Genomic DNA, 14,215 nt, shown 5'->3' on the forward strand with positions numbered 1-14,215 from the left:
TGGAGAAGAATTGCATGTGACAGTCAAGTAAAACTATCAGATTTCAATCAAATGTAGACATATATAGAAATTAAAGAAGTGGAAAAGTTCATTAGCATGGTTCATTCAACCCCCTCCCCCATTATAGAATATGGTCCTTTAAATAAAAAGGATCGATAAGCAAACATTGTTATTTTTTAATTAGTGTTTTAAGGTAACAAATTTTATTTTTTGAGGAAATGGGGGGGGGGGTGAGGGTTTTGAACGCATTATTTATATATATATATTGTTTTTATTTTTCTTCTAAAGACTAAAAGCATCATTAGCCTACTATGATCTAAAATAACACTGAAATACATTTTCCAACAGTACATGATAACGAGCTATAAGTAAGGAAAAAACCGAAACTAAAAAAAAGGAAGCTTTTTGTAACAATTAATACATTAAAAAAATGGGGGGGGGGAGGGTTTTTGAATGCATTATATATATATATATATATTTAGCTCTTTAAGCTTGCAAGCTACCTACTGAGAAAAACTGAAAATAGTTTTATTTTCCTTTTTTAACAAAAAAAAATACTCATTGTTACAAATTTAGATTTTTTTAGAATACGAACAGATTTCTTTTTCTTATTACAGATTATCCAGTCACTGACACTTCCTTCAACGAGCTTCCTCTTTGTATACTCAAGCGTAAAATTGTTACTAATCATGCGGTTATGAACATTTTTTGTGAAACTCAAAGTCAATTTAGTCAGAAATTATTAAGACTCTTTGGTATAACAGCCTTTTTTCTCTTTAAACTATCATATTTCAATCAAATGTAGACATAAATAGAAATTTAAGAAGTGGAAAAGTTAATTAACATGGCTCAGTCAATCCCCGTAAGCAGCATAGATTCTAAATTGTTTTTGATTCTTCTTTTAAAGACGAAAAGCATTATTAGCCTACTATGATCTAAAATATCACTGAAATACATTTTCCAGCAGTACATGATAACGAGCTATAAGTAAGTAAAAAACCGAAACTCAAAAAAAGTAAGCTTTTGTAACAATTAATACATTAAAAAAAAAATCAAAATTTTATTATAACCCCAAATTACCGATCGATTCTTTTTAATTTAATAATGATAATATTTTTACTCACCAGAAATTGCTTAGAATTATCCATTTTTTCTATGTAAATGTTTTTTTACAAAAAATACTTGTAGTGCTATCTCGAATAAAACTATTCAAAACTGATTGAGAATATAATATGAAACCTGAATATATACAAAAAATAATTGGCGAGTAAAAAGAGACATCGGTTTTTGGTTTATCACCAAAAAGACACTGAACTTTGAAATTGCGTAAATCCTCTTGACAAAGTATGTAATGACCGAGTGTAATGACCTGTTTACCTAACAAAAAAAACTGTTTGGTACGGGGGCGTAAGCAAAATAGTACCTTGGAATATACTTTAATCTCCCACAGTTCCCGGGGGAAGGGCTGCAAGTTATAAACTTTGCCCATTGTTTACATCGGTTTACATATAGGCTAGTATTGGTTATTGGGAAGTATACATGTGTTTTCAGGAGGAATTTTTTTCTAGTGGGGGTTTGGGGTCGGAGTAGAGGTTACGGTGGAGGATCTTTCCATGGAGGATATTTCCTTGGGGAAGGAACATTTCCATGAAGGGGGTGCCAGATTTCCCAGCATTATTTAAAAAACGATAAGAAATTATATAAAAAAACAAGTTTTTTTCAACTGAAAATAAGGAGCAACAATAAAACTTAAAACGAACAGAAATCATTACGTATATGAGGGGTTTCGCCCCCTACTCAATACCTAGCTGTTAACGCTAAAGTTTTTTAGTTCTTTCAAAAGAGCTATTTATTCGTATTAACCAGCTTTTGTGATTCAGTGGCTTGTGATTTGAAAAAAATTCGAACTTTAGCGTAAAGAGCGAGGTATTGACTAGGGAGCGAACTCCCTAATATACGTAAAAAAAACATACGAATATAAAAATTCGTTACATAAGTTAATTCGTAAGTTACGTCAGAAAAAAATTTCAAGAAAGCCAATTAGCCAAAAAAGGAAAATTAATATGCGTTTCGTTTTAAATATTCATGTACGATGAGCCAAAATCAAAGCTGCATTAATTAAAAAACGTTCAGAAATTAACTAAAAAAACAAGTTTTTCTAACTGAAAGTAATTATTCCGTATATGAAAGGGGCTGTCCCCTCCTCAACGCCTTGCTCTTTACGCTAAAGTTTGACTCTGTCTCACAACTTTGTTTTTTAAAACCATAAAAAACTTTAGCGTAAAGAGCAAGGTGTTGAGGAGGGCTCTTTCATACACAGAATAATTTCTGTTCGTTTTAAGTTTTAATGTCGCTCTTTACTTTCAGTTAAAAAAAACTTGTTTTTTTTTAGTTAATCTACTCACTAAACCGAGACTGAAGAAAATTCAAAATGAAGATGTGTTCATTCTAATGCACCAAACCTTAAATTGATAAGGTGCTGGAAAAATTTACATGGTTCATTTAAAAAATCAAAAGAAGGAGCTTAGTCGTAATAAGAAACCTAAAGCCGACACTGTCGATCATGACTAGAAAACTAAAGAAAAATTCTATCAAAGAAAAAAGGGTACTGGTGCGTTATATGATCGCGTTTATATAGTAATGAGAGACGAAACCCGCCAGACTGGTTATTTTCAAGAGACAACTATTGAGAAAAGGAATGCAAAGCGTGGTTTTCATTGCGTTTACGTTATTTAAACAGTTGTTTTTGGAGTATAGGGGGGAGGCTTGTGGCCTTTGAAACAGACAAGAAAAAACAAACAATAGCACGGTATTTCGCTTGTGTCAAGCCAAAGAGCCTTCAGAAAGACATGAAAGCCAACAAACAGAAACAGCAAGAAAACTCAAAGAAGTAGAATAAAATAAGAAGAGCCTAAGCTAAATACCTGAGCAATCTTTCTGTGAGGTTCCCTTTTTGAACTAGCTACGGTAACAGCAGAAAAGTTATGCCATTCTATCCACTCTTCAACACTCTTTTCAACACGCCTTCACCTTAATACTAAGGTCTCCAGGTTTTAGGACTTCGTTTAATTATTTTTGTATATTTTCCCCCATTTGCTTATTTTTTGTTGTTTTATGTAATCCCTGTGCCGATAAATCCCGGCTTACATGCCTTTCAATATTCTTCACAGCAGTGCAAATCCCAGCAAACAATTGCCAATGCTTGTGAGGATTTTTGAGAGAAAAAAAAACATATATAAAGAAGCTCACAAAGTCAGAAAAAAGGGGCAGGGGTTTTATGCAATGGAAAATCCAGACATGGCTTACCCTAACTTTTAACGTTTTTTATTTAAATCATGATGTCTAAATATGTGTCTATTACACAGTTAAAGTACAAGATGGTACTACTATTAATAAGAAATACAATCAACACTGCCAAGTTGCAAAGCCAGTTGCACCACCAAGCCACCAGAAGCCAACACAGACTCACTCTCGATCTGAATAACATTGTGTACATCCCACAAAACACATACCTAGACATATGTACTGTAATGCATCAGCACAAGACGTAAAAATAAGTGATGTGTGTTTGAAAATGCTGAAAATTCGGCTATTTTCAAAGTAGGATTGAGTATTAAAAGGGGGGTGTGTATTTTTTTCTTCTTTTTTTTGCAACCCATGCATATCAAACAGTTCGTGGTAACGAAATGTAAGTAAGGAGTAACTCGGGCCAAAAGTAACCAAAACTCTATAAAACATTTTGATAGAAATTGGCTTTCAAAAGAATTCGCTTTTTATGCTGATTCCAAATATAAAAACAAATTATGAATCTCAGTGTTACCAATCAAATGCAACGAGCCTGAGAACATCTTCCTGATTTTCTGAAGCAGGAGAGGAAGGCCCAAAAGGTCAAGCAATCTCAATGATAATTGTACCATCAGATTCAGCATACTAAAGAATTCTACTGTAGAGGCTTCAAGCTTGATTCTACAAAAATGTAGAATTTTGCATTGTTTTCCAGAAAAAAGATGACGGGCGTTTTTATTAATTTTTTTTTACTAGGGGTGATTATATCGAACCAGTAGTAGTTGAAGACCAGGAGAATAATAGTTCAAACGGAAATTAAATGTTCTAGTATCTAGTCCCATTTTAAGTGGCCAAAAAGATAAGAGGTCAACTAGCCTCTTTCATTTGGAGGGGGATTTCAGCGGAGTATTTCTTCACGGGGGGGGGTCTGTGTCAAGGAAATTTCCGTGGGGAGAGATAATTTCAGGGGGAAATTGTACGTGGAGCAAGGGGGTAAATTTTCAGGGGGAATTTTCAGCAAGAACGAAATTCCCGGGTGGAACGTTCCATGGGGGAGGATATTACGTGGGAGGAATTTTAACCAAGTTATTTTTCAGAGGAGAAAATTGTCGTGGGGAGAATCTTCCGGAGGTAATTTTCCAGGGAGGAAATCTTCCAGCATGATTTGAAAACCGATCAGAAATTAAATTTAAAAAGAAAAAAATATCCACTGAAAGCAAGGAGCAATATTGGAACTTAAAACGAACAGAAATTATTCCGTATATGAGGGGGGCTATCCCCTCTTCAATTCCTTGCTCGTTGTGCTAGAAATTTTTAAAGCTTTATAAAAGCTTCTTATTCCAATGCAATGGCCCTTGTGTTTCAGAAATTGTTCCTAAAAAGTGTTGATAGAAAGTTAAATTTTAGCGTAAAGAGTGAGGAGTTGAGGATGGAGCACCTTCCCTAGTTTACGGATTAGTTTCACAAGAAAATAGCTCGTCTTTTAAAAAACTTAGCCATAGCTAATAGAAACTCTTCATTTTTAGTTCAATTGCATAGCTAATAAAGAATCAATTGACATTTTTTCTGGTTTTTTGTGGTTTCGCAAAAAACAACTCGTCTTTTAAAGAACTTAGCCATAGCTAATTGTAACAGTCTATAAATACCCTATTTTTTGTTTCAATTGCATAGATAATAAAGAAACATTTAGCATTTGTTCTGATTTTCTGTGGTTTAGCTAGAAAATAGCTTGTCTTTAAAAAACTTAGCCCAAGCTAATTGAAACTGTCTATAAATATCTTCTTTTTTAGTTCAATTGCTTAGCTAATAAAGAAACATTTGACATTTTTTCAGATTTTGTGTGGTTTCGCAAGAAAACAGCTCGTATTTAAAAAACTTAGCCATAGCTAATAGAAACTGTCTATAAATATCTTCATTTTTAGTTCAATTGCATAGTTAATAAAGAAACATTTAACATTTTTCAGATTTTGTGTTGTTTTGCAAGAAAATAGATCGTCTTTAGCAAAATTAGCCATAGCTAATTGAAACTTTCTATAAATATCTTCATTTTTTGTTCAATTGCATAGCTAATAAAGAAACATTTGAAATTTTTTCAGATTTTTTGTGATTTCTTAAGAAAATAGCTCGTCTTTAACAATTTTAGCCATAGCTAGTTGAAACTGTCTATAAATATCTTCATTTTTAGTTTAATTTCGTAGCTAATAAAGAAACATTTAACATTTTTTCTGATTTTGTGTGGTTTTGCAAGAACATGAAACATGAAAACATGAAAAAAAAACCCTTTTTTTTAAATTTATTTATAATAAAAAATACAAAATTTACATAGGCAGTAGAAAATACACTTTAATAAATACACTTCTATTTTTTATATTTATTTATAAAAAATACAACATTTTATGGTCCTCTGTTCGTTTTAAGGTTTGTTGTTGTTCCTGACTTTCGGTAAAAAAAAAACTTGTTATTTTATTTTATTCGGCTTGAAGGTATCACCATGTAGCCATTGCTTCTGAAGCTTTAAAAGAAGCATAATTTCTCATGAAAATGAAACATAAACCTGTAAAAATTCCAACTGTCTTGTCTTAGCGTTAAGCATCTTGTGGCCAACACCCAGAAAAGCTATTATAACCCCAACTCTCCCGCATTTAAGAGCATCATTTTTACCAACAGGTGAGGATTGAAGGACTTAATTTCTTTTTTTCTGTTACCAAACAATTTTTGCGAAGGATACTAATTTAGTTTTAAGGTTATTAACTTTATTGCCCCCCCCCCTAAAACTCTTTTGTGTCAGAAGAGACCAAGCCAAGTCTCAACGTACGCCGAAAAGAAAAAAACTACTTTTGACCCTCTAAAGGTTAGAGTCTAAACTTAATATCTCTACGATATAGATCTCAAACAGATTTTCATATTCCAGAGAGGACAGAGGCATTTCTTGGAATGTGGTGCACTAGATGGTGTAACATTCTCCACAACACTGCACCTTGAAAGGTTTTTAAACTGGACAGGAATACTCATAGAAGCTGATGATCGCTTCTATTATGACTTGAAGCATGTTCATCGGAGAGCGTATGGGGTACATGCCTGCGCAAGCCGTGACCCCTATCCGTCAGTGGAACTTTTTAAGCCATCCCCTATTTATATTCATTGGACATTCAATGGACGTAATGTTACAAGTAAGTTAAAGAGTAATAAATATGATGAGTTTGTAAGAAATTTACAAGAATAGTCAAGCTGTTTATGGTAATAAGAAGTAAGTAAAGGGGAAAACAAAGTATAAATGGAATAGAATACGGTATCGACATTCTGTTTTTGGTTTTTTTTTGTTAGGTTTAGCATTGAATCTTCTTTCTTTTGCCTTCTCTCTCTCTTTGCGCATAGCTTTTTGACTCGTGTCCTTAAATAAATAAATAAACATGTTACCGATGATACGGTTTAGATAATGATTTTACCTTCAGGCCGTTATTGGAGACCCAGAGACAGTCGGTTGTATGGCCTGAAATCGTCTTTTTTTTCTTGACTAAATTGGATTTTTTTTTTTTTTAATTCTTTTCAAGCATTCGAAACTTAACCTGTTTAGAATCCATAAAGACAAAAAATAGATGCTATTTCAGGTTTTTCTGGAAAAAGCCAGTGCTTGGTATATTTTGTAAAAATTATGGAGTCAAATTAAGGCTTTTCAAAGCAATCCAAATCAAATCAATCTTTTTCAAGTACTTCTTTTATTCTTTAATTCGCAAAAACATACTTTACAGTGGCCTGTTGCAAAATTTTTCCATTTACCCGGTGTTTTTGTGAACAAAAACATTATTTCAGCGAAATTTACCAATAATTGATTGAAATTAGTTTTTATGGCTAGAATTACTCTTTTGTAGAAGTTTTTTTAAATTATAATCATTATTTTTAGCAATAATCTTTACTTTTGTATCAAACTTAAAATACTTTTCCGATTTTCTGATTCATCTTGAAGGTTACCATCAGTTAAAATTTCAAACCAGAATTTGTGGAAAGATCTATTCAGTAATTTTGTAATATTTTATGTAGCTAGGGCGTGATTTTTTCTGCCTCCATCAAAAGCTCCCGAGTTTTAATCCTTAAACGGAATAGGTTATGCTCGTCAATAGTTCTTCTTTCGTAAACTTGATGGCAAAAAAGCCTTGGGGGATTTAGTTTACATCATTCTGCATCAGGGGCATAATTTGCTATGGGGTAGGAGGGCAACTGCCCTCCCAGACCTCAGTTTCCCCTCCCCGTACCTACGTTTTCCCCCCATCCCTCAGCTAAAATTTGGTTTTTCCAAAAAACGTGTCAAAACTAAGATAAGCCTGCATAATTCAAGTATCCACTGAAAGGGGTAAGTTTTCTTTAGTATATCTTTACATTTTTTTAGTATATGGCTTATTTTTTTAGTTTTCACTGTCATTTTTACTTGAGAAAATTTGGAAAAATTACTTTGGGAAAATTGGCTCCCACTTTAGCCCCCCCCCCTTTCAACAATTTTGACGAAATTACGCCACTGTTCTGCATTAGTGTCTCGGCGGTTGTAAAGCTCACGATCTAGTTTACAAGAGCTTCGGAAAATATTCATATTCAGCTACGTTGAAAAAAATAAAGGTATGAAAAAAATTCTATGAAATGAAACTTTCAGTTTAATAGGTTAGTGACGTATAAAGAAAATGGTGCTATATAATTTACTCTGAGCGGGAAAAAACCTAGCAGCTCTTAAACGATGCGATATTTACTGAGCCAATAACCACACATGACGACTAAATCTAAGTTCTAGCCGGAGACTGTATGTTTGTTAAGCGATAACTTTTTAAGTCTGCCAAGAAAAATCCTTCATCTAAAAAGATTACAAATACTACAATTTTATAAAAAAAAATGCATAAATATTTGTAAACAGCCTGTTAAATTTATGCATAAATGAGATGAATAGACATCTTATTTAATTTACAAAATGCTGCCGGCTAGAGAACAGAATTTTTCAACTCTGATCCGAAATAGAAGCGAACTCAGTATTTACCTAATGATGGACATTTTATTCACTGAGCGACGTAAAATTAAGCTGAGGAAGCAAAATTTGACTCTAGGTAAGAAATAGCTTTACTCTACAGCGGGAAATGTATATCAAATGTTCGAACTTTTCACAGGAAATATTTACCATAGTTAATAGCAATTTTTTTTCATAGACGTTAATCCAGGAGGTGGGTACCTCGTAAGTGGACACAAAGAGGAACCATATGCTAGTGACGTCGATTCAATCAAAGTTGAATGTGTACCTATATACACAGCCATAATAGCAGCCAATACTACTAGAATTGACTTATTTGTACTGGATATAGAGGGCGTTGAGCTCGATGTGCTGAAAACACTGCCATTGGAAAAAGTTGATACTGCCGCGTTTATGATAGAAATGGCTGGCAAGTCTGAAGAAGAAAAGAAAAGGATTCATATGTTTTTTCAATCCAAAGGATATACTTTTTATGATTCATTTCAAGGTGGATTGCATCCAGGGGATGACATTTTTATCAAAAATAAATACTATAAGGGTGAGGAAGATATGGCAAAGTTAAAAAATTTGACTCATAAAGATATTTTTAAGATAATAACAGGAAGAAAAGAGGAAGATATACATTCAAAAGATCTTGAGTTATATATTGAGGCAGCAGACCCATTTTATGGTCGTTTAGTAGCTAAAAAGGATATGTAATTTTTTTTTATGTGTATACCGCTTTAATGTAATATAAGCAAATTACACTTTGTGCTAAGTCCCCCTGGCCGAAACCTTAAGTTAGATGTCGAAGAATTTTCAAGAGTGACGTAAAGATATTGTGAGACTTTTTCTTTTTCTTTTGTTTGTATATCATGGCCATTTATTTTAAAAGAAAGACGTTTAAGAAATAACTAGGCCTGCTTTCAAGGGATGCTCAAGGCCTTTTTGGTCTCTGTAGTGGGAAAAACTTAAGTAGTGAAAGTATTTTTGTATTTATAGTTTTTAGTATCTTTGTGTATATGTATGTATATATAGTTTTTGACACTAAAAAAAGGAGAAACATAACTGCTTGTCATGCACAAAAGTAATTTCCCTTGTTTCTCCAAATAGGGAACTGTAATTGTTCTAAGTGGGATTTTCAATTATGGAGATTCCAATGGTGTGGTTTTCATTGTGGTATCTCAGGCCGTTGTCTCAAATTTCTATAAATTTGTTTTTGCAATAAGTTTCGAAAATTAATATTAATAAAAATAATATTTAACATTCCTGAATCAGCTTTAAATGGCAGTTCTTCTTTACTTGACATTTTTTTTTTCAAAACATGTTTTTAAATCTACGGTTACTATGGGCTAGAGTTCGTTCTTTATTAGGCTGCAGCACATGCTGCAGCCATGATAGCTGAACTTTCTTAATTCCTAGGAAATTCCCATAAAATTTTGTGTATGGTCACCAGTGGCTCATTGTACATAGTACACCACGTGCACTATGGTGTCATACACTATGTGCTATATCCATGTATTAAGGTGCACCGGAAATATCTAACTGTTTGTTGAGGATTCAAAGATTCTTTAATTATAAAAACAATAATTTAAATTTGTTCACTAACTATTTTAATTTGTTATTTTATTGCTTGAGAGTGTTTATGGTTTGAGTATTTGCTGCTTTGATGTTACCAGATTAAATGATGAATGTGGTTACTTTTAAAATGGCACTATGCACGAATAAAAATTTTGCCGTAAAGCTTGATATGTTAATTATTTTTAATTACCAAAAGTTTAAGTGGGATATAAAGTAAAAGCAGTATCAAAATTGCATCTTACAGTAATAAGACCCAATATTCCTTCAGTAAGCCTTTAAGTACTTTGACCTGTATATGTTACCATCTTTGATTGTAGACTTGAAAAATTTGGCAACAGGGCACAATATTACCTGCGTCAAATTCTGTCTTACATGGGAAACAGGGACGAGGGAAGTAGCTAAGAAGGAAGTAGAAAGTCTATGCAACACTAGTCCAGTGTTGCTTAGATCCAGTCCAGTGCATAGATCCAGTTTGGGCACTAGTCCAGTGCACAAAGGGGAGTTTGAAACCGGGGGAAAAATTTATACGCATGGACTTGATATCAAAAGACGCTGAAATGGAAAACTTTCCTTTTATATTTTTTAAAGAAAAAGATTGACTGAAAGAAGGAAAATTACCTTTGGTGGATTGTCGAGCTCCAACTTAAAGAGCTTCAAATATCCTGATGCTTTTTACAAGCCGTTCTTTTGTGGTACAGAAGCTGAAAGGGCTCTTGCTAGTTCCCTCGCAGTTACTAAGGCTTAGCAGCTTGTAACTAAAACTTATAGCTGAACTTATCCCCTCACAAAACTTTTCTGGAAAAGCTAATACTCTCTTATGTTTGAAAAAAGTTAACTAGAGACCGCTTAACTTATGGGTTTTGTTTAAAAATCTACAAATTTCAATTAAGAAAATATGTGCTACAGACTTTTAAAGCCTTTAAAAAGTTACAGCAAGGTTAATCTTCCAATGTGAACAAAAATTGGCAGGGTAGTCCCTTGAAAACCGGTGTGGAAAAAAAAAACCTATGTTAAAAACTGAGTGGAGTTAGAGAATTGATTTTTTCAACAATCGCTTTGAGTTTTGCTAGTTGTTCAAAAATTTGTTCCATGTACACTAGCTTATCTTTCAGTTATTTTGCCATTGGGAAGACTAACAAATATCACGTTTAACATCTCATGAGGAGTTTTTCAACCTAAAATTTCTGTAATTTTGTGATTGTTTTTCAAACATTGTGTGATTATTAGACATTCAAATCTTCCAGATTCAAAGGAATGCGTGGATTTGAATAATTTGAAATTTTCGCGGCTCTATGGCAGGATTTCCCAAAGTTCGCGGAACTAAGGTTCAAAATTTCTAATAAAGAGCATAAATAAGATTTTTCTTTGTTTCTCATAATATCCATTGTGTGATTATTAGACATTCAAATCTTCCAGATTCAAAGGACCGCGGGGATTTGAATAATTTGAAATTTTCGCGGCTCTATTGTAGGATTTCCCATAGTTCACGGAACTAGGGTTCAAAAATTTCTAATAAAGAGCATAAATAAGATTCTTCTTTGTTTCTCATAATATTTATTGTGTGAATATCAGACGTTCAAATCTTCCAGATTCAAAGGAATGTTTGGATTTGAATAATTTTAATTTTTTGCGGCTCTATGGCAGGATGTCCCAAAGTTCGCAGAACTAGGGTTTGAAACTTTTTAATAAAGAGAATAAATTGGATTTCTCTGTGTTTCCAATATCATATTCAGAATCTTTTTAGACATACAAAGCACGGTAAAAGCAGTTTTGTTATCAAGAGCTTCAACTTCCAATTATTTCTGCGTGAAAGATGGAAATATAAGAAAAAAAGGAAAAACAAGAAGACATGAAGTACATACTCATAGATGCGTGGACAAACAATTAGAAACATTGGTCGAAAAGGCTTGTAATAGATTAAATTTAAGTCTCAGTTTGACGAGAAATACAACATAAGACCTATTGAGTTATTGTTGCCGATCTTCTTGGCCCATACTAGAAAAAAAATAACCTCTTCTGAAAATGATTATAAATAAGATGATGATGGTAAGTAGCTATGTACAAAAAGCTTTTGGAGTTTGGAACCGTAAACCGTTGAAAGACAAAGTCGGTAAAAGGCCAAATCTTTCTTCCTCTGACAACGACACAACTATGCAATTCCATAATGTCGAAAAAGTTCTAGCTTTTCGCAGATTAAAAATTTCGTGTATCAACTGTAGTTTCCATCTTAGTTTTTAAGTCGGCCATCTGGTTTTCAAGTCAAGTCGCAGATTCGCAGAAAAGAGGCTCTTCGCAGATTAAAGTTTGTGTATCAGCTGTAGTTTCCTTATGAGTTTTCAAGTCGGCTATGAAGGAGAAAGTATGGGCTATTTGACAAGAAACATGTTTTATTGGCTCTGGCTCGTCAAAAAGAGGAAATATGAATGGATCATTGTTGCAGCGGCAGCTGCAACCTAGTAAAGAGCGAAGTAAGCAAAAGTTAAAAAACGCGTTTAGAAAAAAAATGCCCAGTGAAAAAAAATTTCCATCTGACACTACTTCAGGAATGGTAACTATCATTTCAGTTCTTATTAAAAATAAAAGTTTATTGGGAAAAGAAATTTGTGGTTATGGCTCATTAGAAACTGTTTCTCACATCTACGTGCTTTTTATAAATTCCACCAACTGCAAGTGCCATATGGCACAAGATGGCACATTATGTGCCATTTCTCAAGGGGTGGGGCTAGCAGGCTACAAAAAACATCGTAGACAGATGTTTAATAGCTCACATTAGAGCTATTTCTCATATCTACGTATTATTTATAAATTCTACCACCTGCAACTGCCAAATGGCACTACTGATGCCATGTCCAAAGTGGAAAAGCTAGGGTCTAGTGGACTGCCAGAGCTTCTTAGAGTGATGTTTAATGGCTAATTTGAAAGCTTTTGTTCATATCTACGTGATTTAAATCAGTTTTCCCATTCGTCGCTTCCACATAGCACAAAAAACGGCACCTTTTGTGCCACTTCTTAAGTTGAAAAGCTTTGAAGTATAAAACGGTACCATTGTAATAATTATGTTCCAAAACCCTTAACTGGAGATTTAAAAGGGACCCTTCCCGTATACTCCCCCTCCCAGCCCCCTTAGTAAGTCTCATTATTCTGTTGGGAGAATTTACTATAAACTCTTTAACACTGTCAGAATCAAAAGTCAAAAACCATGTTTAGGAAAAAACTGCCTAGTGGAAAGAAATTGCCATCTGACACTAATTGAGGAACGGTGACTATTATTTTGGTTCGTCTTAAAAGTAAAATTTTATGGCGAGAAGAAATTTATGATGATTTCGAAAAAAGCCTGAAACCCCTCGAAAATGGCGTCAGATCAAAATGAAAAGTGTACCATTGGAATCACCATGGTCTAAACTCTTGTCAGAGAAATTACAGTCCCCCTCCTTGAACAACAAAGAAACTGACTTTTTCCTTCTTGTAGCACTGATGCGTCTCCCGCTTTTCTTTAGCAGGTCTAGGGGGTGACCAGAACATCACAGAGGGATGTATAATAGCTCATTCGAACGAAAATTAAATTTGCTAGTGTCCTTTTCAAGTGACCAAAAATATTGGAGGTTAACTAGTCCCCCTTCCCTCCCTGAAGGTCCGCTTCCCTCCCTGAAGGTCCCCTTCCCCCAAAGTCATCCAATCACAATTTTGAGATAGTCATTTTGTTCAACATAGTTCAAACGACAAAACCATTGATTTTAGTGATGATTTGACCCTCCATACTCACTGGGGAAAGGGCTGCACACTATATCGGTATCGGGCGTAATTGTATCACGCGTATCGGCGTGAGTGTGCTGTTATTGGGCGTATTGGTATTGCATGTGTCTATACAGATGTTTAATAGCTCATATAAGAGATATTCCTCATATTTACGTGAGTGGCGTAATTTCGTCAAAATCCAGGGGGGAGGGGCAAAGTTGGATCCAATTTTTCCAAATCAAGTGAAAATGATAGTGAAAATGGAAAAATGAGCCATATATTACCATAGAGGGGCAAAGATATACCATAGAGGGGGCAAAGATATACCATAGAGGCAAAGATATACTAAAGAAAACTGACCTGTTTCTCTGAATGCGTGAATTATGAAGGCTTATCTTAGTTTTGACAAGATTTTTTTTGCAGAAACGAAATTTCAACCGGAGGGCAAAATGAGGTCTGGGGGGGAAAACTTGGGTCTGAAGGGGGTAGTTGCCTCCCCCCTGCCCCATAGTAATTACACCCTTTCTATGCCTTACCTATAAACTCCACCATCACCCATTAAAAACACACAGAAAATTGGTAGCATTAGTCTATGCAATCTTGAAAGAAATGTTACTGGTACTTATGTAT

General features: G+C 34.1%; 1 protein-coding gene across 1 annotated transcript in view; it reads left to right on the plus strand.

Moving 5' to 3' along the window:
- The window catches only part of LOC148944581 (uncharacterized), a 16,028-nt gene extending 2,460 nt beyond the window's left edge, over positions 1-13,568 (plus strand). The window contains exons 2-3 of the mRNA XM_089100567.1: positions 6,171-6,455; positions 8,469-13,568. Coding sequence (XP_088956693.1) covers positions 6,171-6,455; positions 8,469-8,989 — 806 coding nt within the window. The 3' untranslated portion in view covers positions 8,990-13,568. The remainder of the gene's footprint in view (positions 1-6,170; positions 6,456-8,468) is intronic.
- Positions 13,569-14,215: the final 647 nt, after the last annotated feature.

This window comes from Artemia sp. Qi Xiang Cuo, chromosome 14 (genome assembly GCF_049724085.1).
Source record: "Artemia sp. Qi Xiang Cuo chromosome 14, ASM4972408v1, whole genome shotgun sequence".
NCBI lineage: Eukaryota > Metazoa > Arthropoda > Branchiopoda > Anostraca > Artemiidae > Artemia > Artemia sp. Qi Xiang Cuo.